Below are 25,253 nucleotides of genomic sequence, written 5' to 3'. Positions count from 1 at the left end.
ATATTCTTCCATACTTCTTCTATATGTAAATTCTCTAAAAGCACCAAGATTTTTCATACTTGTGTTCCTTGCAAACACCTGGGTCCTAAATGCCCCACATCCAATTATGTATTCTCAGAGAGGAAATGCAGCAACACTGTACAAAAATTAAATTAGACTTTTTTTTTTTTGCTTATGGGACAAATCATCCCAAAGAATACTGTCACTCCTCAATTACAAAATGTTGAGTAGTAAAGAATGTACTTCATCCTAAAAATCACTGACAGCTTATACTTTAAATTCTACATCAACCAATAAAAAGAAAAAGAAGAGGAGAATGACCCCAAGAAGACCACCTATGAGTGTATTACTACAAATGCTACCTTGGTAACTCAGTCATACTTCAACTAATTTAGATTTGTCTTTGTTGACTATGAGTTGAAAATTAGCAAAGCATTTAATAGACCCCAATGGCTTAAGAGAACATACCTTTCAACTATAGACATGATATGGTACATATTTTCTTGCCATTTTAAAAAATGAATAAAAATTTCAAGATGATTTTCTCTGGAAATTCCACAAACTACCATCCTCTTTCTGTGACATGTTCATAGATTCACAGAAATAATTTTGTTCTTATTGTTCTATTTAACAGATACTTTGTAATAAAAGTTATAATGCACTCAGTTGAATTCCATAAGCACTGGGTACTTTTAATGTGTTAAAAGAAAAAGTTTCAAAATGAATGCAAAAACAAAAATGGTGAAATGTGTAATATGGTTAAATAATTGGAAGCAATTCCACATTTGTCATCAGAGTAATGTTGTTTCCCCTAATCTCTGTATAATGGGAAAACAATTTAACACATTTCATTTATTCAAGTAACTATTTCCTGCAAAGCAATAACAAGTTCTAAAGAGAGAGGGTAATAATATCTGAAGGATTATAGTAAAACATTTTATAAAATAGACATTAGCCCTATTTTATGTTTGATGGGTCTTGTAAGGCTAGTCTTCTTTGCCTTTGATTAGTCAGTAGGAAAATTTTAGATGAATCCCAATACCTAAAAAAACTGCATATTCAGAGCTAAACTGTTTTTTTTTTTTTTTTTTTGCGTTGGAGTCTCACTCTGTCGCTCAGACTGGAGTGCAGTGGCTGCTCCCGGCCACTGCAGCCTCGACCTGCTGGGCTCCAGCGATCCTTCCACCTCAGCCTTCTGAGCCGGAATTACAGGCGCACGCTACCACGCCCGGCTAATTTTTTGATTTATTGTAGAGATGAGGTCTCGTCTGCCTAGGCGGGTCTCGAACCCGCGGGCTCAGGCGATCCACTCACCTCAGCCTCCCAAAGGCGCGGGATTACAGGCTGAGCCACCGAGCCTGGCTCAAGAGCGAAACTTTTACATGAAGCCAACCAAATCATACATCTGTATGAATCAGAGAAAATAATGCTATTTAAAAATATATAGTAATAGGCTGGGCTCGGTGGCTCAGCCTGCAATCCTAGCACTTTGGGAGGCCAAGGCGAGTGTTGTTGCCTGAACTCACAGGTGCGAGACCAGCCCAGGCAACTTGGCATGACCTCGTCTCTACAATAAATAAAAAATAAGCAGGCCATGGTAGCGCACACCTGTAGTTCCAGCTACTTGGAAGGTTGAGGCAGAGGAATCTCCAGAGCCCAGGTGGCCGTGAACATGCCACTGCACTCTAGCCTGGGCGACGGAGTGAGACTCCAACTCAAAAATAAATAAATAAATAAACAGAACTCATTTTTAACATACATCCAGCCTTCAAAGCTGAGAGTTGGTAGCTGCTGAAATAAACTATACCGTTATTTTAAAATCATTCTATACTTCTAAAACAAGGTGTTATTTGATTATGAATTGACTTCTTATATTACACTTTACAAATCTCTAATTTTTGCCCTTACATTCTCCAGCAGGAAGCTGAACTTTGTCTATGTCTCCCAATTATTTTCCAGGATTTGTTTTTTGTGTTTATTTTCTATTGGAAGCTAAAGCTTTACATATACCAATTAAAGTAAGTAGGAAACGCACAAGTTCTTCACAGTTCATTCATGCTTGGAAATTCATGCCACTCTTTAAATACAGTGTGTTCATAAGCAATACAATCCCTTGGAAATGTACTATAATTGTGTTTTCTTTCTCCCCTAATGAAATTCTGCTTTTTATTCAACGCTCTTGTCATCTCGGTGTTAACTGAGATGAATTTTAAATGGACCCATAGAGGCAGCACCAATAGCATTCAGAAATGCACAGCAAGAACAAAAGATCTCCTTCTAGAATTCGGTAAAAGAAAGTGGACAGTGTTTACCTGACCAGAGGTGAAGTCCATCAAATCCATAGGAGAAGAGATCATCTCCAACACCATTTCCACCCCACTCTTCGCCCCCTCCAGGGTAGGGAGAATAGCCTTCAGTGGAAGCCCAGCCCACGCGCAGGTGAGTTGCTTCAGCTGTCACAAACGGCTCTGTGTGGTCCACCATCAATTCATAGTACCATTTTTTATACTGAGCAGAACCCTCACTGACACCCAGAAAAATATTGGGCCTCATGCTTTAAAGAGAGAGGAATAGCATATGAGAAAGGTCCAGACAAAACTTTTACTGTTTTCATTTACAACTCACTATTTTGAACATTAATCCTGTTTCTCTAAGATGCCACATACTGAATATGTATTTTCTTAAACAATACAAAATTAACATAACCACTGAGGTAGTACACAGTGAGAGGCAGTTTTACAGTGAACATACCGTGAATACTATTTGTTTTGGGGATTCCATGGCAATGTCATTCAACGGTCTGATATCACTTTTTCTTAAGCATATTATGTATCAGCATATTATATATCATCAATCATATTTAAGCCACAAAATGAGAGGCTAACAGTGCTCTTTTAGAGTTAATGGAATTACTATTCATCCAGGACATGAAGACATTTTTCTAAGCTAAACTTTGTGTCACATGGGGTGTGAGGCCAAAGCAGGTCATACTGTTTGTGAAGGAAACAAGATGACTGGATCAGTTTTGTTGTTCACCACACCTCGATGTGAACAGAAGAATTTTTAGTGAGTTGTATTTAATTCCATCACAGGAGAAAACATATTCCCTTTGATAATACGAGGAATGAGTGAAGGTCTCAGAACACACCACTCAAGGGCAGGTCTGTTATAAAGAACTATGAAGAATGTCCTAAATCAATGCTGTTTCAAAAACACAACACAGAAATATACAACAAACCCTATATTTCTGTTTACACAGGATAAAGTAGTGAGCGCCTCCTGGATAGCTAGCTGCTGGATACAGCGTACCAAAGTTACTGCCATCACACATAGTATTTTGTTGATGGTAAGCAGTATTTCTTACTACTTATTTATTTATTTGTGTTTATTTAGGGGGAGGGCATGTGTGGCATGGTGGTCATGAGCTCAGTCTCTGGATTTAGACTTGAGTTCCATTTCCAGGTCCCGTTTTCTCATCTATAAAATGTGGATGACAGTCATTCTTAGGAAAGCACAAACACAAAATGCATAGAATGTGTAAAGCACTTAGCATAATTGTTGACACATGGTACTCAATGAAGATTAGACACCTTGGAAGGCAGCTCTAACGAAAGATATAGTTTTTTTGTTTATTGTAGAATGTATTATATTTTGGACATTCTATTTTTAATTGTACAAATGAGTACCTCAAAATGATACCGAAAGAGAGTGTTTTCAGTTACATTCTAAGAAGGTACAAAACATAACTATATAAGACTATTTCCCTGTATAACTGTCAACCTGCTCCTGAAAATGTCAATTATAGCCATCTACATATGAATGTGAACAAAAGCTCTTATATGTGTGTTTGTAGAAAATCCATATTTTGTTTCATGTATTGCTATCCCATCTCATTGGTAGAAGACAAGACATAGTATTCATTGGTGAAATATATGAAAAGATCCAAAAAAAAAATAGACCATATAGTGTCTTTTTGAGAGAACATGAATTCTTTTTTTATGTTACGTATTTGAGGACATTGCTTATCTGAATGTACCTGCTAACATGGTTGACAAGACGTGTCTGCAATAACAGATCTCTTCCTGGAAGGAGATTGTCACAGATGAGATGCTGGTTAGAACGGACTGCAACCCCATGGCAAACACAGAGTGAGCACAAGACGTCCAGAACCTGAAGAGAGAAACTACTTTCAACTAATTCTAATCCCCTTTTCAGAATCAAGCACCAGTAGCACTTTTCACAAAGCAAACACATTCCCTCTCATTACATTTGACTCAGTCATTTAAACTTTACAGTACGTTTCCCACTGATTCTCCAACTTTTCTCCATACACAAACTGAGAACTGTTTATGCCCCCACTATTCATAAAGGCTATTAATAAACTTTAAAAAACTGATCATCGTTAAGAGATGAAAAGTACTTGTGAAAAGTTTGGCACACCTTTTAAAAATTACCTTATTTTACAAAATACATTTTAAATCATTCCAGAACTCATTCAGGGAAATAAAATGGTTCACTGACCTTGTGATTTCTTCCGTGCTTGTCTAAAAGTGAAATAATGGATTTGATATGTCCTTCTTTAATAATATTTAGAGCTTCTGGGCTTTCTACCAACACACAGTGTAAAACTTCAAGAATACCTAGACATAAAACAAAGAAAGAGAAAAGATATGATTCTGCAATGACGAATGTCTTCCTTTATCTCCACATGTTCCTTCAGTTCAACATATAGTTATTTTGTGCTCAAGGTGATTGCCACAAGACACTGAGATTGGAGACAGGTGGTGTTTGGGAGAGGAGGACAATCTAAAGATGATGAAATCACAGTTAAAAGAAGAAATGGCAAACAACCAAGACACAGTGCTTAACTGGAAAGCAGGGGAGGTAGAATACAAAGCAACATTAGGTATGGCACAGAGGATACACTCATGACCACTTCCAGACTTTTCAGAAAAGGGAGGGCGATGCATACAAGAGTGAAGTCTTGAATGGAAAGCCTACCCAGTGCGCCTAATGTACAGGGAGGGGGTAGGGAGACAGATAGGTGAGGGCCAGTTAGGAAGCGTCTTAGCACTGAAAGTATAATTCTGCAACAATGCATCCTAATTCACAGAGTTCATTACATTCTCCTGGGATTTATAGTAGAAAATGTTTCTTAATTTGCAAAACAGGAGAAATATGCAAAATAATACAAAGATAAATAGAAATACACAATGTATAAAACCTAATCACAAATAGTTATATTTTTAGGTACTAGCCATCACAAAAGACAAAATGGACTATACCTTTGATTGACTCAAAGTTTACAAAAGAAAGAAGAGAAAATGAATTTCATTATCAGAATTTTTAGCATGAACTTGAAAAGCTAAATATATATGAGGGGTGACTCCCCCAAAAAATCAGGATTATCTTTTGGAAGGCAGACCCCTTGTAGTACACCTGGAATTTGTTCCTCCGGATCAAACGATCAATCAAAGTTTGTATCTGGAAGTTTTGAGAAGGTTGCATCATGATTGGCAGAAGAAACATCCCGAGTTGTGGCCAACAAGTAACTGGCTCTTCCACCATGACACGCACCTGCCAGCACTACACTGAGTACTCAGCAGTTTTGGACACAAAACAACATAACTCCCATGTCCCACTCTCAGTCTTCACCTGATCTTGCCCCAAGCGAATTTTATTTTTGTTTCCTGGGATAAAAAAATTCTCAAAGGGAAATGTTTTGCCCACGCGGAAAATATTAAACAAAAAAATGGCAGAAGTACTAAAAGGCATCAAAACTGACAAACGAAAATCTGTTTTGAGAAACGAAAATCGCCTTGATAGATATATGGCAGCAAACGGAGAGTACTTTGACACCATTAAACATGTAAGGATAAACAATTTTTTATAAATAAATTCTGGGTTTTGGGGGGGTCCCCTTGTATTCATTATTTCTGAGCAAGCATGCCTTGTTAATAATGAGAATGCAGATCATTCATTGAAATATACCTAGCATACGAAAACATGATCTCTCTCTGAGAGTCAGACAGCATTGGGAAGGGCCCCAAGTGGAACCTCTAGAAAAGTTTATCCACCTCAAATGAGGGCCATGTTTTTGGAAAAGCAATGTAAAATTTCAGGTTTACAAAGGTAGATTACAGAAGTAGTTCTCAAGTGCTCTCACAATCTATACTCGATCCAAGTCCCAATCCATTACAAGATGAGGGCTGTGAATGCTAATTTCTTCACTGATGGCTTAATTTGTTAAATATATATTCTGTTTAACAAATACCCCAAAAGATTTTGAGTTAATTTTGGTGCTGTTCAAAATCAGCTTCTATGTTCCAATAATCTTTAACAATTGAAAATCATAGATCACAGAAAATAATAATACAAGAGGCTGTTACGGAAAAGAAGATATTTACATAGTATACTAAAACTGAATACATTTTTTGCCATTATTAAAAATGCGGCAATCAAATAAACCCATTCATTCTGAGCTACAACAAATGAAAACAATAAAAATGAAAAGCATCTTTAATAGATGAGTCATGTTATCCCAATATTTTTTGCTTTTTTTTCCTCTTTATTTATTTATATAGAACACATGGCCTGTTTTTGTAAATCAAGTTTTAATGTGCATTCCATGTACCTTCACTCACATACTCTATATGGCTGCCTTCACACTACAAAGGCAGAGCTGAGTGGTTGTTAAAAGACCTTACAGTCCACAGAGTCTATAATGTTTATTCTCTGGCAGTATGAAAGCATGTACCTCCTCAAAATTGATATATGGAAATCCTAATCCCTGAGGTAGGATATAAGACCTTTGGGGAGATGATTAGGTCATAAGGGCAGAGCCCTTGTGAATAAGATTAGTGCCTTTATAAAGGAGGCCCCAAGGAAGCTTGTTGTCTCTTTTGCTAAGTGAGGAGGAGCTTTCTAGGAGAAAGGAGTCCACACCAGACACTGAATCTGCAGGAGGCTTGATCTTGGACTTCCCAGTCTCTAGAACTGTGAGAAATAAATGTTCATTGTTCATAGGTCACCTAGTTTATGATATTTCATTACAACAGTCCTAACGAAGACACTAGCCTTTTACAGAAAAAGTTTGCTAATCCCTGGTATAGAGTATAATCATTATGGAAAAAAAGGCCAAAAAGTTGACCAAGGACAATAAATTCTCTTGGTAAACAAATACTCCTGGCCAGGCATGGTAGCTCAGTCTGTAATTCCAGCACTTTGGGAGGCCAAGGCAAGAGGATTGCCTGAGCCTGGGAGTTTGACACCAGCCTGGGCAACTTGGTGAGAACTCTTCTCTACAATAAATCACAAAAACTAGCGGAGTGTGATGGTGTGCATCTGTAGTTCCAGCTACTTGGAAGGCTGAGGTGGAAGGATTGCCTAAGCCCAGCAGGTCGAGGCTGTGGTGGTCATGAGTGTTCCACTGCACTCCAGCCCAGGCAACAAGAGTGAGATTCCAAATCAAAGGGAAAAAAAAAAAAAAAACCACTCACGAAAACCCATAGTATGCATAAATCTGAATGTGGCCAAAAAGATATAAGACTATATACTAGAAATGAATAGCATATATCACAAGATGCAAGAATAGCAGTCTAAAAATACATTCCTGATTTTTTTCACATTTAGCCTACTCTAGACAGAAGGCTTTCAGAATTTGGGGTTTAATAGTAAAACAGTTTTTTCCCCCAATTATACCAGGTCATATCCCCCAAAATAAATAAATGCTTAATGGGGAAAAAAATTGACTGCTTTCAATTCTACTGATAATGACAATAAACGACAGAGAAAGCAATTTTTATTTTAAATCTTACTGAAATAAATCGGAGTATACAAGCATATTAAAAGACTATTATCTTGAGAACAACCCTGGCTTACTGGAATAAATTTTATTTTCTATTTTATTGGAATAAATTGCAAATGTGTGAGAGTTTTTGTAGTAAAAAAATTCTTAAAGGAAAACAAATTGGAAACACCAAAGAACTCATTTTTAAAAGAAATAAAGAATAGGTATACCACATTATGTTTAGATTTAAATTATGCTGATGTACACCTTGAACCTTTGGGTGAGAAATGAGGCTGAGAAACAGTGTTTAAGAAAGATTATAATGAAAATACTTGACTAAAGATGATTTGAGCACTAAGTCCTTAATACATTATAAGACAAATAGCAATAATTCATAAAGCTTATTGTCAGAGTCTCATAGAAAAATGTAAAAGCTTGATAGATAATAACAGTATTACTGGAATGAAAGAATTATGGATATGCTACAAATTGTCAAAAAAAAAAATTCCCAACCTTAAAGAAAAACCGGTAAGGCACAGCAATTGGATTTTATGTGTCTTATGTGTGTACAAAGAATTTCAGTGAAATTTTTAATAAAATAGAAACATATATAATGTAGCTCTTCAAGAGTAGATGGGAAATGGGGTTTACATAGTAACTATGTAAAATTTACTTACTTGTATAAAATACATAATTTTTAAAATATCATAATTTAATACATAAAAATGTTAGTCCTGGTTATTGCTGGATTCGTATACCATGAATATTTCTAATATTTCTTGAATTCTATGAAGTAAGCATGTGTAACTTTTATAGTATGAAAGATATTTTAAAAGAACTATAACACAATAGGAAGCAATGTCCATTTCTATTTGATTTCTGTCACTGAATCTCAATACTTGCTCAATTCATGCAATTCATTAAGCCTGACAACAAATGGGCAAAAACACTTCCTGCCTTTCCTCCATATAATATATAATTCACTTTTAATCTATGTGATGACTCTATTTAGTGTAATCTTATACACCACCTAAAGTACACGAACTTAGTTTCATTCCATAAATGTAGAACAAGTTTAAACAAAACCTACCTCTTGCCACACAAAGAGCACAAAAATTATAGTGTTGAGAATTATATTAGCGCTAAGCATCATATAGCAATAAACCAGAGTGTTCTCAAGGTGTTGACCATTTAATGTGCACGTTATGCGCTGGCAAGGAGGAGTAACAAGAACAAAGTAACAAGACCCAAGTTTATTCCAGATTGATTTCACCCACCACTTCCTAACTGTCTTCTAGACATTTCAACCAAAATGCCTCAAAGTACCCCTAATTCAATTTTTCCCAAACTGAGAATCCTCTTCTGTTTTCTTATTTTCCCAAATCTAGTCATTACATTTCATTAATTCTGTGTCCCAGTTTATCCCCTAAATTCATCCTCTCCTTTCACTGAATAGCCTCTTACTACTTCCTTGCCTCCGGTCTCTCCTACCTCCCCAATCCATTCTCCAGTCTGTGGGCAGCTATTATTCTAAAACACACATTTAATCAATGCCATACCCTTAATTAAAATCTTCAAAGACTTCTCACATCTTCCAAAGTCAAAGTCCATCCATCCCCCTTAGCACAGTATCACTCCCTACACTCAATAGTTCAACCTCCTTCACAGTCTCAATTCCTATCACCTCTTCCCACAAAGAATGATTAACATATATTTTACCTAAATATTGATTATAAATATTAATTAAGCACTACTGGGCACTGTTCCAAGCAGTGAGGATCAGCAGTGAGCCAGGCAAAGAGGACCTTTTGAAACTTGTGGGAACTTTGCCCCCTTCAATCCTTGGCCCTTGGGTATTCTCAGGTCTAAACTTATTTCCCAACATCTAAGACTATAAAATCTCAATAATCTTGCAAAGAGTGAAAGTTACTTCATCTGGCGAGTCTTTACCAATGCCATGGGATTAATTAATTATTCCTTCTTTTGTAGTATTAATCACATTCCATTATTATTATTATTTACTTTCATTTTATTCCCATTTAAAGAATGAGCCCTTAAGAGCAGGAATTGGTTTAACTTTGGAGACCCATTTTGTGTTTCCAAATGAATGAATATTAATGAAGTTAGACTTTACCTTCCATTTAAACAAAATAAATCTGTGATTTATTTACTCATAACAAGATTAATTATTGTGAAGTGTATAGAAAAACTACTTTGACATATTTTATATCTGGAGACTTTCATATTTAAACCTATTTTTTTTTTTAAAGTAGAGAATACAGAGGACATAATATAGAAAGAGAATGCATACTTCTTAGTGCTACGATTTCTTTATCTGTGTTTTAATTGAAGAGAAATTTTACTTGGTAAATAAAGACAAATTTTGGTGGTGGCTGTGCACAGAATGCACAATTGAAGTTGCAGGCACTTCATGTTTAATTATGCAAATATTTAGTTATCTGCCTTAAAACATTTATGGTTGTAACTCTCTGAGTTATTTATATTCTCAAGAGGTAGAAAAATCTCTGAGGATGTAGCAAAGTGTATAGGAATAACTTAATGGTACTGGGAGCATCCAAGAGCTGTGATGGGTAGAGAATGTTCCTCACCATGTTTTCTGTAACCAAAGTACAGAGGCCCCGTTTGCCTTTTATTTTTATTTTATTTTTTTTGAGTTGGAGTCTCACTCTGTCATTCAGGCTGGAATGCAGTGGCACCATCACAGTTCACTACAGCCTTTATTTCCTGGACTTAGGCAATTCTTCCACCTCAGCCTCCCAGGTAGCTGGGACTACAGGTTTGTACTACAATGCCCAGCTAATTTTTTGTAGAGATGAAGTCTCACTATGTTGCTCAGGCTGGTCTCAAACTTCTGGGCTCCAGCTTCCACCTCAGTCTCCCAAAGTGCTGGGATTATAGACATAAGCAACCACGCTCAGTCTTCCACTTGCTTTTTTTTTTTTTTTTTTTTTTGAGTTGGAGTCTCACTCTGTCACCCAGACTGGAGTGCAGTGGCCACTTCCAGCCACCGCAGCCTCGACCTGTTGGGCTCCGGCAATCCTTCCACCTCAACCTTCCAAGTAGCTGGAACTACAGGCGCACGATACCACACCTGGCTGATTTTTTGGTTTATTGTAGAGATGAGGTCTCGCTGCCCAGGCGGGTCTCGAACCCATGGGCTCAGGCAATCCACTCACCTCAGCCTCCCAAAGTGCTGGGATTACAGACATAAGCAACCACACTCGGTCTTCCATTTGCTTTTTAATGATAGACTTATATATGGTTGCTTGGCTTTCAAAACTGAGAATCATCTGAGATCAAAGGTCACATCTGGGGCTGTCCAAGGTTGAACAAAATTTGTTGAGGCTCTGTATGGAAAATCTAGAAGCAAGTCACCAGGTAGAAGTGTTGTTTGTTGTCTGACTTTACTTACCAAGAAGAAACTAGCCTGGCGATTTTGCCCTATGACAAGTAGGCACAAGCTTACATTTGAGAGTAGGAGGGAACAGAATCAGACAGGTAGCCACTCAGGCACTGGAGGCCAATGTGGAGACATAGCAAGCCATGACACCATTGTTCCCCGTGATCATCACAGAAACACCAGGAAAACCAACCAACTTGGAAGGCGCTTTGTCAAAACCCACAGGATATTGTTTTCTCACCTAGGGCAACAATTGTTTGCGAAAATAAAACAAATGCAAAATCATTCCAGAACACCAAGGTTTAAGTAGGTTTACACAGAACCTAGTTCTCCATGCATGAGGGATACAAGAGTGTGATTCAGCTTTGGGAGAAGGGAAGTCTCTCTTTCATCTCCATTTCTGAACAAAAGATTAGTCCAGAAAAAGCAAGTAGCCTCATCTGAAAATTATGGCTTGGAAATCCCCTTGTCTAAGCTAATGGTAAGCAAAAAGAAAGATTCCAGCCTGGCTCCTTATTAGTAGGAATTAAACTGGCTGGCCCCCCTCAGGAAGGAAACACTGGGATATGGCACAAGACAAACAATATGGTGGTCTCCATGGCAGATTAGCGAAAGTCACTGAGACTCTGAAAATTACAAATTGTTCAAACCACAGGTTGTTGTTTTAGAGATTCCCCCACCGACCTGGGTGTTAAAACTCTTCATAACTTTTTAAATCAGAACTTTATTATTAATATCCACAGACTTCACCACAGGCAAATGGAAGTAGGAAAATTTATCTTTTAGCTCTGGGTAATAAAGTATAAACAAAGTGATATAACAAGTAAAAAGACTGGAGGAAACCAACTAGGAAAGACTGAGAACAGAAAAACACACAGAACATGAAACAATCAGGTTAAAGCTATCCACGGCAGCTAAAAGAGATCATTTCTGAGCATAGTGACTAGGTATGCCACAGACTGGCATCCTTCCAAAAGAAGGATTGGTAGACTTGATATTTACAATGCTTAATGGGAAATATAATAAGAGGAATCATTATTATTCTGTTGTATGATATAGCGGTGATAAGCATGGACTCAAGCCAAATGTGCCCAGATAGTAGTCCTGGCAGGATTTTAATGAGTTATTTAACATCTCTGTGCTCTAATGTCCACATCTGTTACATTTACATAATAACGGACCTATTCGGGTAGGGAGGTCTGTTATGAGGGTCAGTATATCAAGGTAATTGAAACAGAGGCTGAGAGGGCAGGCATGGTGACTCATGCCTGTAATCCCAGCAATTTGGGAGGCCAAGATAAAAGGATTTCTTGAGGCCAGAAGGTAGAGGTTACAGTGAGTTATGGTCGTGCCACTGCACCCTAGCCTGGGCAACAAAGCTAAACCCTACCTCTAAAATAAATATATTAAAAAGATAGAATAATAATAAGAAAACAGGGCCTGGATCAGAGCTGTGCTATACAAGCCCCTGCTCTTATTTGATGATTAAAATAAAATACTATAAAAAGCAAATGAAATGAGTTCAAGATCGACAGGGGAAAATTACAAATATTCTTCTTTTTCAGCAGAGATTAAAAATTAGATGCAAAAGGTAGGAAAATGCTAAATAACAACACTGCTCAGAAGGAGAATTCAAGGGAGATCTCTATGGATCAGCATGAAGACATGAAAGCAAAGTTAGTTATTAAAATAAAAGAAAGTAAATTAGTAAATCTTGGTGAGAGAGCCAAGAGACACAGAGAAAACAAGGAGGCCGATAGGCAGAACTGCAGAAAACTTTGCATACTTGAAACAACAGGGGAGTTGAGTCAACTGACAGTTGCACCAAGTAGATGTAGGGTTTAATAAATGCTACAGCAAGGCATAAAGCACACTTGCTTCATAGGAGCCCTTTCTTATGGTAGCAACATTATGAGAAAAGAAAAACCTGCAAATGAAGTAAGCAATAATCAGAGGTAGCAAAAGACACAGTCCCGCTAGCTTTATGTTGGCAAAGGGCCCAAGGGGTGTGGGAGGTTAGTTTTTGCTACACAGCAAAGTGAAAGCTGAAGGAGAGAAAAATCTCAATTAAGAGCAAAAGCACTCATTTTTGTCTGGGTTCGTGCATTTGAGAGGATTTCATAAAGGCATATATCTGTTGTTTTATTCCATTAATTTAAATTATACTGCCAGTGAATGCATGGAATCCAACTTGTCTCCTTTTAAAGGGTGGCACAGCTATGGGAGAAAATAAGAAAGTAGAAAATGCAGAAATGTCTTGTTTGAGCTGACTGGGAGATTTCTTTGCTCTCCCTAACCAAGGATGGTTAGGTCCACCTAGAACAAAGAGCAAGAGTTGAATAACAAACCGATATATAGTCTAAATTACAACACAGCTTTTAAAATGCTTACAGTTAATTTTGTATGTCACAGTTCGAAGCATCACCAGGCAAAAGAAGAGTATTTTTTGTCTGTTTAAAATGGATATAAACTTGAGGTCAAGAAGTTATTTGAGTTTCATTCAGTATGAGACAATCTACTACATTATTTTAACTTTTTTATACAAATAATCAGAGAAAAAATAAATAAGAAACAACGTACATTTTGTTTTCTTTTGGTTAACAGGGGGCTAACTCATGAAATAAATGTTATCCTAAATAAAATTTCCACATTTCACCCCCCCAAAAAAATGGATTAAATTGCTATTAATATTAAAGCATGTAAAGGCTTAAAAATAACAATATCAAAGGATATGGTCTCAAGTCAAATTGGGAAAACACGCAATTGCATAAACTTCAGAATTTTTAATAATAGTTTTGAGGCTAAAGAAGAAAATAAACTCATTAAATCTTGAGCTCACATAAAGTTAAGAAGGACTAAAACGTGACAGAGGCAAAGACTAAAATATAGTTTGGCAAAGTTGAGAAAGGGAGAAAAAATTAATAAACATGGAAGCTAGTGAAAATAACATGTTGTTATTCATATGTGGAATGACAGACTATCATGGATGCATTAGCAAAATAAACACAAAAGATGGACCCAGGATATTTTATTGGAAGACAAGATGAATTTGAGTCAAAAATTTCCTGGGGTAAGTTAGCTGAAATAAAACACATAAAATGAGCAGTGCAATTATAATGTACTAAGCAGCCTTAATTAGGCCCCTGATGGTTTGCTGCCTTCAATTTAAGGAGCCATGATTTATAAAAGATAGACAAACTAGGGAAGTTAAAGGCCAACTTAAAAGAGAAAAGAATATCAATTAAAGGCAAGTTCATAATACAATTAAATACCTTTTCTTTTCTTTTTTTTGAGTTGGAGTCCCACTCTGTCACCCAGACTGGAGTGCAGTGGCCGCTCCCGGCCATCGCAGCCTCGACTTGCTGGGATCTGGCGATCCTTCCTCCTCAGCCTTCCGAGTAGCCAGAATCACAGGTGCGCACTACCACGCCCGGCTAATTTTTTGATTTATTGTAGAGATGAGGTCTCGCCTGCCCAGGCGGGTCTCGAACCCGCGGGCTCAGGCAATCCACTCACCTCAGCCTCCCAAAGGCGCGGGATTACAGGCTGAGCCACCGAGCCCAGCTTAAATACCTTTTCTATACAAATTTTATTCTATGCAAATACTTATGTGTATAAATTGCCATGTGTCAAAAAGTAACAGAGTTCTGAGTGCCAGATAGAAAAATCACTAATACTTTAAGATATTAAAATATTCTTATCTTGCTATTGATCCTAAGTTTGGGAGTTTGGGATTTTTTGGGGGGATGCAGGGAGGTTGGTCATTCATTCATTTATCACTGAGTATATCAGATGGACCAGTTGCTGTGTCAGATCCTGGGTATGAGCAAAATGACACCATCCCTGTTCTCACGGAGCTTACAGACCACACAAGTACAATTCTAAGTCCATTACTTTTATTTGACCTTGAAAAAGTGACCTCTGAGCTGTTTAGTCACAGATTCTTCATCTATAAAACAGAAATGTTGGGCCGGGTGAAATGGCTCATGCCTGTAATCACAGTACTTTGAGAGTCTGAGGCAAAAGGATTACCTGTGCTCAGGAGTTCGAGACCAGACTGGGCAACATGGTGAGACCTCGTCTCTACGATAAATCAAAAAAGTAGCTGGCTGTGGTGGCATGCACCTGTATTCCCAGCTACTTGGAAGGCTGAGGTGGAAAGATAGCCTGAGTCTAGCAGGTTGAGGCTGCAGTAGCCAAGATCATGCAATTTCACTCCAGCCTTGGCGACAGAGTAAGATTCCGACTCAAAAAAACCCCAAAAAACAAAAAACTTGGAAATTTTAATAGAACCTACCCGACAGATTGTGGAAATCCAGAAAAGCTGTGTGTGAAATTCTCAGCAAAGTGTCCTAGGTGCAGTTAAGATTTCGCTGATCACACAATGAAAAACCACGCAGTCATTAAAGTGTTCAAAAATCTAACAACGATGTGTCTCCCTGTGAAATGTTAGTATTTACAGAAATGCTGGCAGAACTAAAGTCCTTTAATCAAAGGTTTAAAAGGTATACACTTGAGCAGTTTTAAGATGGAGGCTCTGGAGTAAGACAAATACAGATTAATCAGTTCTTCAAAAAGATGCTTACCTCAAAGAACTATCATTTTGGACAGACCTACAACTGATGTAAATTGATCTTCACATCAATTTCTCCTACGGTATGTGGATAAACTAAGAGCATCAATGACCATAAAGGAAACAAAGTGCATAGAATAATCTAATCCTGATATTGTACATGGCAAGTATAAAATATGAGGAAGGAGAAAAGTTATGTGATATGAGGAGGGAACCACCCCCCCTAATAAAACCGGAATTACCATTTGGAAGGCAGGCCCTAGAAGTGCAGGCTTCCCCCAGCTAGATAAGTATTCTATGAACCCATCAGCATCAGTATAACAGGTAGCATTGTTCTGAGAGGCTGCATTCAGCTTCAGTAAGTTTTTTTTTTTTTCTGGGAGATTCTTTCAATGCGTTTGCCCATTTAATGATGGTTGGTTTACAAGTTACCCGCTCACACCACACTGAGTGTTCAGCAGTTTTTGACCAAAAATAGCATGATTCCTGTGCCCTGTCCTCCCTATTCACCTGGTCTCACCTGCAGCAACAACTTGTTAGTTTGTTTCCCCAGATGAAAAAAGTTTCTAAAGGGAAACATTTTGCCAATGTGGAAAAGGTGAAACAAAAAACAGCAGAAGCACTAAAAGGCATCAAAGTTGATGAGTTAGAAAACTGTTTTGAGCGATGGAAACGCATCTCAATAGGTGTACTGCATTAAACAGAGAGTATTTTGAAGGTGACTGAAGTTTAAACATGTAAGAATAAACATACAAATTTTTATAAATAAATTCCAGTTTTTGGGGGGTCCCCTTTGCATATTGACGGGAAGCACAGTTTTAGATAGGATGGTATGCAGTTCTGCAATTAATCAGTATGTGTAGGCAAAGTACAACCAAAACACGCATTACTGTGCTTATACTATTCTGCTATTAGAATGCTTCTCCATCTCAAATTCTCCATATCATACCACAGCAGTGTGAATATGGGAAAACTTTTTGGTTTTAATAAAATCAAAATAATCTTGTTGTATCAACAACTGCTAACTACTAAAGAAAAAGGCGCTAGGCTAGTACTGTGGCATTTTTATTCAACTTAATGAGCACATCTGCAGTGTTACTTAGAAGGCCTCTTTTACAATCCCCATTCACAGGTAAAAAAAATCTGAGGCAGAGAAGGGCTAAGTGACTTGTTCAAGGTCATGTGGCCCTAAGGGAGGGAGCTGGGATTGGAACTAAGCCAATGCAGCTCCAGAATTCATACTTATAATCTGTAAACTGTGCTTCTCCTTAACATCACAGAAAAGAAGAAAGACACAGGAGAATGATAACAAATGAGCTTCCATTTCTGATGAGTTAGTCTTAACAGGGGTGAATGCTGTTTTTAATGATGCAATAGTAGGGAACTGTTTTAGAGGACCAGGGACTTTGGGGCTGGCTCAACTGCCCACAACTGGAACACTGTATTCTAACAGGCTGACTGAGACCTAACACAGGTTGCCTCTCTCCAGAGCAGGCATACGTGGTACCAAAGCAGCTTAGTTAATGTCCATCAAGACTACATTCACAGCCTCACACTGACCCCAAGGGGAGAGCACCTGGACTAGGGTGCATCCTTCCTTGGTACTAAAGATGAAGATTTGGAAGGGTAGTGACAAGATGACAAGATTCCTTCCTTTAACTACTGTGTTCAAATAGACATGCTCCCATTTTAAAAGCTTAGGTACTACATGATTGGTCAAGGGGAAAATTGGGCTTGAGAAGATCGGAATAAGTTATCCATAATGCAGAGAAGCTTCTATGAACTCAGCCCCAGTCAGAAGACTTAAGTCATGACAATGCACCTCAAGTAGGTCACAGACACTTAACCTTGACTGAAAGCAAGTGACACAGAGCAATTACTTGACCAAGGGAGATGCTAAAAATATTTAATAACTAGAATGGCACGAGCAAAGCCCAATCAGACTAGACAATGGCAATAAACAGTCATCTCTCGGTAACAGTACATAAAAGCTGAAATTCGGTTCTGTCAGTGACAATGCAATGTCAGCTCACTGGAAACTTGAAATAAGCCAGGTGGAATGTAGAAATCACTGCTTGTGATTTTGTTTTCTAATAAGCAGTTTTTCTCAAGTGAGTCCTTACTGGGTTCAGTGTTTTTTTCTGAGACAAGATTCCTTTTTTATTCCTCTGGCTAACAGGGATTTTGTGGAACACCACCCTAAAGGGTTATGTACCAGGAGAAGTAAAATCAGTAAAAAGTGGCAAATGAACACAGGTTCCTGCTATCCTACCTTTAAACCAACCCTGAAGAAAGTCACTAGTGTTGCCTGAATTGTTGGTATCGCTTGAATCTGTTAGCTGTGATTTCTGCATCACTCACAGTGGATCTCAAACAATGTCCTGGGAGCTCTTTTTAACTCAACTGCTCCTACCTAAGTAAATATCAAGGGGAAGAAATTCCTGGTCACAAGATTCTGGGGCAGATTATTCCACAGCTTTCAAATTCCCCATCTTTCAAAAATGACGAATGTGTACTCTGCAAGAAGTAGTTGTGACAACCTTGGAAGCTTTAAGCAATCTCATTTCCAGGAACCAAAAGCTGTACTGTATGTGAGCAAAAAGCTTTGGCATCCCAAACACACTCAAAGCTTCCTTATTAGGCTTAAACCCAGAGGGGACTTTACTTACTGGCACTGACTAAGAGTAGGGAAGAATTGGCAGGAATGCCAAAGAAAGACCACTTTCATCACTGCAAAACTGTGCGGGGAATAGAATCTACAAAAAAATAAGACTCAGAGAAAGCCTGCAGCCTCCTGACTAGCTGACTAAAAATATTCAGCTATATCTTGGCCCCTAAGAGCATTTCAAACGCTGAGAATACCCTGAAGAAAAACTCAGCCTTCCGAAACACATCCAGTCAATCAACTGCACTTACTCATCCTGATCTTTTGTCTTTTTAATCACCTTTGACCCAGAGACAGAATCCCTAGTCACACGTGAAGCTGGGGACAATATAATTTATCCTTTATTTCCCTAAGGAATTCAGAGTGGTCATTCCTAAAAATTGATCATATCCTCTAATATAGTGACAGGTGTCACGAGGGTTCTCACCACAGAAGATGACACGTATCTGAGGTGATGGATATATTGGCTGGATTTGGTGATTCTACATGGCATACATACATCATACCATCACTTTGTAGTCCACAAATACATACAATTACAATTTGTCACTTTAAAATAAAATTTTAAGAGACTCCCTTGGTGATTCTAATGTTTTTGCTGCCACATCCACTATAAATGCCTGATCTCCTTCAGGTCACCTTTCTATTTCCTAATTTTGTAGCCACAGATAATTTCCCACTGTGGTATTTATAAATGCAAATATAATTGAGGAATTTAAGAATATACTAAGAAGGACAAGGAAAATAAGATCAAGAAAAGGCCCACGAAAGCTTGCTTAGAAATTTTAGATTTTTATAAATAAAAAGAATACAAAAGATGACAAGAGAACTCTAAACTAAGAGAACATCATGTCAACATAATGATACATTATTTTATTCCCATTAATAATCCCATACTCATCAAGAACTTTTAGGAAAGAGCGTGGTGAGATGGTTAAGATCAAAGTTACTGGTGCCAAACTGCCTGGGTCTGAGATATGGCTCTGTGTTGGCCCAGTTAGTCCATCTCTCTGAGTCTCAGTTCCCTCATCTATAAGATGGGGACAATAATGAGGACCAAAACCTATCCCATAGGGTTGCCATGAGGATTAAAAGATCTATGTTTATAAAGCACATAAAACAGTACCTGGCACATAAATACTTATTGAGTGAGCTGTGTCCCTCCAAGAATTTCAGTTAGGCTCTTACAAAGTTGTCTTGCTAGAGACACTACATATCCTAAGAGGCCCTTTGTAAACATGGCATTTCGTTGAAAATAAGGGAAAGTTCTACAACCCTAGCTTGAACCAGGAAGGGGTCATGACGTCAGCAGCATGTTAGTTCCACACCATCAGTGACCCAGATTCCTTCCATGTTTCTGTTCCCCAGTCCTTCCTTCCTATGGGTCCTTTTCTCTTATGCTGACAGCTGGCATCTGACTACTAGTTACTGTACTTTTGTTCCAGGCAAAGGGATTAAGAAAGGACCTGGCTTTTACTCCTAGAAAGGCTTTCTTTGGGAAGCAAAGCTCTCCCAGGATTTTACCTGGGAACACAGGCCAGAACAGGGCAACATGGGTACCCTCAGTTTTCAGCTGAGACCATGATTTAGAGAGTTTTGCTTTTCAGTGTCTAACACTAAAGAGGGCAAGGAATGGGAGAATGGAGTCCAGGGATACTGAATTAGCCAACCTACACCTTCCTCCCTACAACATTAATTTTTTCTTATTTTATGTATAGGTATTTATTCTGACTTCCTAAGACTTACTGTGGTCCCAGACATATACAGAGTATCGAGCTAGGAACGCTTTGGGTAAAACCTGTTACCTGGACAGGATGACCAAATCTGTCTGCTTTAAACCTCTTGCCCAACAGGCCTGACTGACCAGCTCAGCTACTTGCACCTGTCACTCCCTGCACACCTCTACTCCATTCATGTTTCTACTCATGCTTCCTTTCCCATTCTATATCTATGAGCTTTTTCTTCTTTTAAATCACTACTAGCAACAGAAATGACTGAAGATATGATTCATGACACTGTGAACACATTTGTAAATAAATTCTGGAAATGTTGAAAAGATATTACTGCTTTGTAATAATATTAGAGGGAGGTCTATTGGCCATTTAAATTTAGAGGTCATCTTGTATTTATCAATATTTCCCTTGGTTCTATGTTGGTGGAAGGGTGTAGAGAGTAATGAAGGGAAAGCAAAATGAAAACAAAATAAAATAAAATGAGGGTTGAAAAGAAGGTTGGTGCTAGCAGTCGTCAGATCTTTTCTTCTACGAGATCCTCAGTCCTTTGGGTCTAATCAACTTCCTCCCATTTGTCTATTTATCGTAGGTTTTGATATCTGATTTCCCAGTTCTAAGAAACTTATTGCTTTGCTTTTTTCTTCTTCAAATTCCAACTCCTTGGTCATTAATGTAAACAGTTTGCATGTATCTTTCTTTCTACATCCCATACATATAAAGATGCACATATATTACATAGAATTTTTCCCTTCTTTCTTTCCTGCCTTCCTTTCTGTTTCTTTATTTTTCTACAAAATTATATTCCATCACATACATTTCTCCAAATGAATTTTCACTTTTAATATATCCTAAATATTTTCCAGGATATAGATTTCAACAATTCTTTTAATATCTATAAAATATTTGAAAATATTTGTTGCAATACAATTTATCTGTTCACCTATGGATGATCACTTTATTTCAATGTTTTCTTTTTAAAAATAATCCAGGACATTTTCTGCTTCTGGCAATGGCAGATCAGGTGTTTCGGATCAACCCTCAACCAAAACTACCATAAAAGTAGGGCAAGATACACACACACACACACACACACACACACACACACACCTATATCTATACCTTCCTCAAAGCACCAGAGATCTGCCAAGACAGCAAATACTAGAAGGTTCTAGATCCCAGGAAGACTAATTAGCCCTACTTTCACCCTTTTGTGAAAAAGGAAAAAAAGCCCCTTTGCCTTTTCTATTCAAGTATTTTCCAGTTTAAATCTGTAGCTGGGACATTAACAAGCTGAGGAGAGTGTACGTTCAGCAGTCTCAGAATTATTAGAGTAAGAGAATAAAATGATGCATATGCATGCTCTCAGTAAATAACAAAACATGACTGAAATAAATTATATACATGTGCATATTGTTACTGTCTCTAAAACCTAAGCTGCACTTTACTTCCTCTGGGGAAAAAAAACAGTTCATCAAAAGCATAACTGTAACTACAGGAGAGAAAATTGTTTAGTGAAATATATTTAAGATGTTTAAAAGCCAGGAGGCTACAAGGTATAGTGAACTGAATTCAAGTCTGATGCTAGGACGTTGTAGCTGTAACAATAGTTAATTGTAGCATCTCAAATCAGTCATTTAAGTGTTTGAGGTCTCGATTTCCTTTTTTCTAAAGAGAGAATATCAGATTAAACATTCTCTAAGGGGCATTCTCTGTGTGCAGAGATAAGCTATCTCTGCATGCAGGGCTTCCATTTTAAGTAGAAACGGCTGTAACTCACAGCTTGACTGGAAAAAGACAATAGCATATAACAATTTGTAACTAGTGGAACTGTGTCTATAACTGACCAAAGTGAAGACTCTATAAACATGGATTCTCCTTGGCTGACCTTAAAGGATGCTTGGCTTTATTCTTTCCTTCTGTCTCTGTTCTTTTTTGATTTTAGCATTTTGCTATACAGTTGATTCGTCTAGCATTGACACTCTGCTTTGAAGGCAGCCCTGTGCCTCTTTTTTTCCAGATATTGGGATCAGGAAAAGAGACCAGCATTCTTAAAAATCTCCACTGTATTTTGCCAATGATTCTGGACAATTTGATGCCATAATTTATCAATTTTTGTAATCTATGCCATCATCTTGTTACCATTGATCATTTCTTCCTCCTAGTAGTTATTAAGGTTTTTCCTTGTTTAATATATTCTGCAATTAATGCACAATTACCTGATTCATGTTATGACACTCATTCATGTTATAACACCCTCATCTCATAATGTCTGTGCCTTTGTGAATACAACAATCTCCATCTCTACCCTATTTCTGCCACCCAACAATATAGCAGTCTTAGAACTCATTGTTACTCAATTACTTGTCCTGTAATATGCATATTTATTCATTCATTCATTTATTTATTGATGCATTCATTCATTCATTTCATTCATTTTTTTTGAGACAAGGTCTTGCCCTGCCACACTGGCTGGAATGCAGTGACACAATCACAGTTCACTGTAAACTTTAACTTTTAGACTCAAGCCATCCTTCTGTGTCAGCCTCCTAAGTAGTTGGGTTACAGGCAAATACTACCATGCCCAGCTCACTTATTTTATTGTTTGTAAAGAAAGAGTTCTGCTATGTTGACCAGGTTGGTCTTGAAACTTCTGGCCTCAAACGGTCCTCTTACCTGGGCCTCCCAAAGTCGTGAGCCACCATGCCTGACCACTTCCTTCAATATCTTAAGTTCTAAAGTTTTGCTCTGTGGTTTAAAATTATCCTGACCACGACCATCTGTTGTTCTATGGCTCTCTTCATTCAATTCCAACAAACCTATCCCTAATGGGTCTTTACACACAAAAAAATTACAGAATTATTTTGTATAGACAATGGCATTTTTTAAGTGAATTTAAATATTCATTCAAGCAACAAATACTACTAAACACCCATAGGGCCAGATGGTAGGGTAGATTCAAAGAAAACAAAGATGAATGAAATTATGCCCCCACCTTCAAGAAATTCATTACTAGTGAAGGACACTGGGAGGAAGCAGTAACATAAGAGGACATTAGTGCCACAGAAGGGCAAATAGTGAAACACTGTACAAATAGATGGAGGAGCAATGGATTCCATTTGGGTATCACTGAGGCAGTCTACAGTGCTGGAGAGTTCAGACAGACAATCGCCGAGAAGTCTCACCAAGTAAAACTAACATACTGGTTAGAAATGTGTTTCAGGTGAATTGCCTCTATTTTACTATTATACAGACTGTTTATTAGTAGTCACTCAATCTGGTTTAAATACAATAGTGTGCAACTATATGATTTGGAAAACTAATTTTCTCCCAAATCTGATGAAAGAATCGTTTGAACACAAGGAAAACAATGAGAATTCCGAACTGATGTTTTGTTTATAAAATACATTAGGACTAATCAATTAGAAATTGATTCAAGACTGCATAAATAGATTTCTTTTCAAACTATAAATGGACAGGATACTGTCAGATTGCTATTCCGGTAAGACTAATGAAAGACTAATGATTTTATCAATAAATAAAAATGCTCATCCTATTAAAAGGAAAACACATATATTGCACTGAACATCAGAGGGTTTTTTTTTTTTTTCTTAGTAAACAAGGCCCTTTTCTGTCTCAGGCTGGAGGGCAGAGATGACATCATAGCTCACGGTAGCCTCCAACTCCTGGTCTCAAGCTTTGAGATTTTGCCTCAGGCTTTCAAGTAACTAAGACTACAGATGAATACCACCACACCTAGCTCAAAGTTTGTCTTTACATCTTAAAGAACAAGTAAAAAAAGAAAACAGTAATACTATATCACACCAAAAAGAAAACTGTTAAACGTACCAGAAGAAGCTTCGAGTCTTTCCAATCTGCTGATCAACCAGTCCAGGGAGCCAGAAAATTGAGCACAGTTTTTACGATTTCCTCTAATTAGAGCCGCTGCAAAAGAAGAAGCAGATTTCACATGTATATGATTTTCAAGCTCAAAAATTAAGGTAAGTTAATAATAACCCAAAATGTTAGATCTGAGAACAAAATATCTTCATGTTACATATAAAACAAATGCAAACATGTACATATATACAAAACCGAGATGTTAAAAAAACAAATTGATATTTATTAATGGAGACTGGAAAAAATACCACTGCTCATTAGAAGGAATATAGTTTCAGAAAGCAACATTTCACATTGGGAGATAATAATGAAGGGTAATGGAAAAGCCAGTGTCCTTGGAGTTCCCTCACTTGGGTTCTTGACATCCATTGCTTTTAATTAGTCACAAGATTAAATTATTCCACCTCCCTTGAGCCTAATAGTCTCACCTATATAATAAAGAAGAGTACATCAGTTTGCCTGAAAATGTACCACAAAACACTAGTAGATATAACCAGTAATTATAACTTTAACAGGTATGCAGAGAGATACAACAAAATGTTACATTTTCAAAAGAATGGGAGGGCTAACAGCCAGTATGTTTGAAAATCTTTGCTGGCTGGCTCGGTGACTCAGCCTGTAATCCCGGCACATTGGGAGGCTGAGGCGAGTGGATCGCCTGAGCCCGTGGGTTCGAGACCAGTCCGGGCAACATGGCAAGACCTTGTCTCTACAATAAATCAAAAATTAGCTGGACGTGGTAGCACATGCCTGTAGTTCTGGCTACTTGGAAGGCTGAGGCAAAAGGATGGCTGGAGTCCAGCAGGTCGACACTGGGGTGGCCCAGAGTGAGCCACCACACTCCAGACTGGGCGACAGAGTGAGACTCCAACTCAAAAAAAAGAAAGAAAGAAAGAAAGAAAACCTTTGCTTTTTTTCTATATTTCTTCTTCCATTTAGAGATTTGGAATGCATATTAAAGGCTCTGAGACATCCTGCAATAAAGAATCCTGTTCTAACTTTGTTTAGATTAGTGTTTTCTACACTTCTTTGGCTGAAGAACCCAATTTATATAAAATTCCTATGTGACTTTGTGATCTCGTTCAATCTAGTTTATACCCTCAACTTTAAATTTTCAACATTTCTTTTTTTTTTCTTTGTGTTGTTTTAAGTTGGAGCCTCATTCTATCACCTAG

At 37.7% G+C, this 25,253-nt stretch overlaps 1 protein-coding gene across 1 annotated transcript in view; it reads right to left on the bottom strand.

Annotated features, from left to right (window-relative positions):
- Positions 1–25,253, bottom strand: part of RYR2 (ryanodine receptor 2) — a gene marked incomplete at its 3' end in the record, with an annotated part of 448,211 nt that overhangs the window by 203,034 nt on the left and 219,924 nt on the right. The window contains exons 17-20 of the mRNA XM_008059232.1: positions 24,028–24,123; positions 4,522–4,640; positions 4,037–4,170; positions 2,313–2,554 (exon numbers count right to left, since the gene is read on the bottom strand). Coding sequence (XP_008057423.1) covers positions 2,313–2,554; positions 4,037–4,170; positions 4,522–4,640; positions 24,028–24,123 — 591 coding nt within the window. The remainder of the gene's footprint in view (positions 1–2,312; positions 2,555–4,036; positions 4,171–4,521; positions 4,641–24,027; positions 24,124–25,253) is intronic.

This window comes from Carlito syrichta, unplaced genomic scaffold, assembly GCF_000164805.1.
Source record: "Carlito syrichta isolate Samal-C Ts95f unplaced genomic scaffold, Tarsius_syrichta-2.0.1 Scaffold303965, whole genome shotgun sequence".
Classification (NCBI taxonomy): Eukaryota; Metazoa; Chordata; class Mammalia; order Primates; family Tarsiidae; genus Carlito; species Carlito syrichta.
The sequence above is the reverse complement of the archived record's forward strand: the minus strand, read 5'-3'. Positions and strand labels throughout refer to the sequence as shown.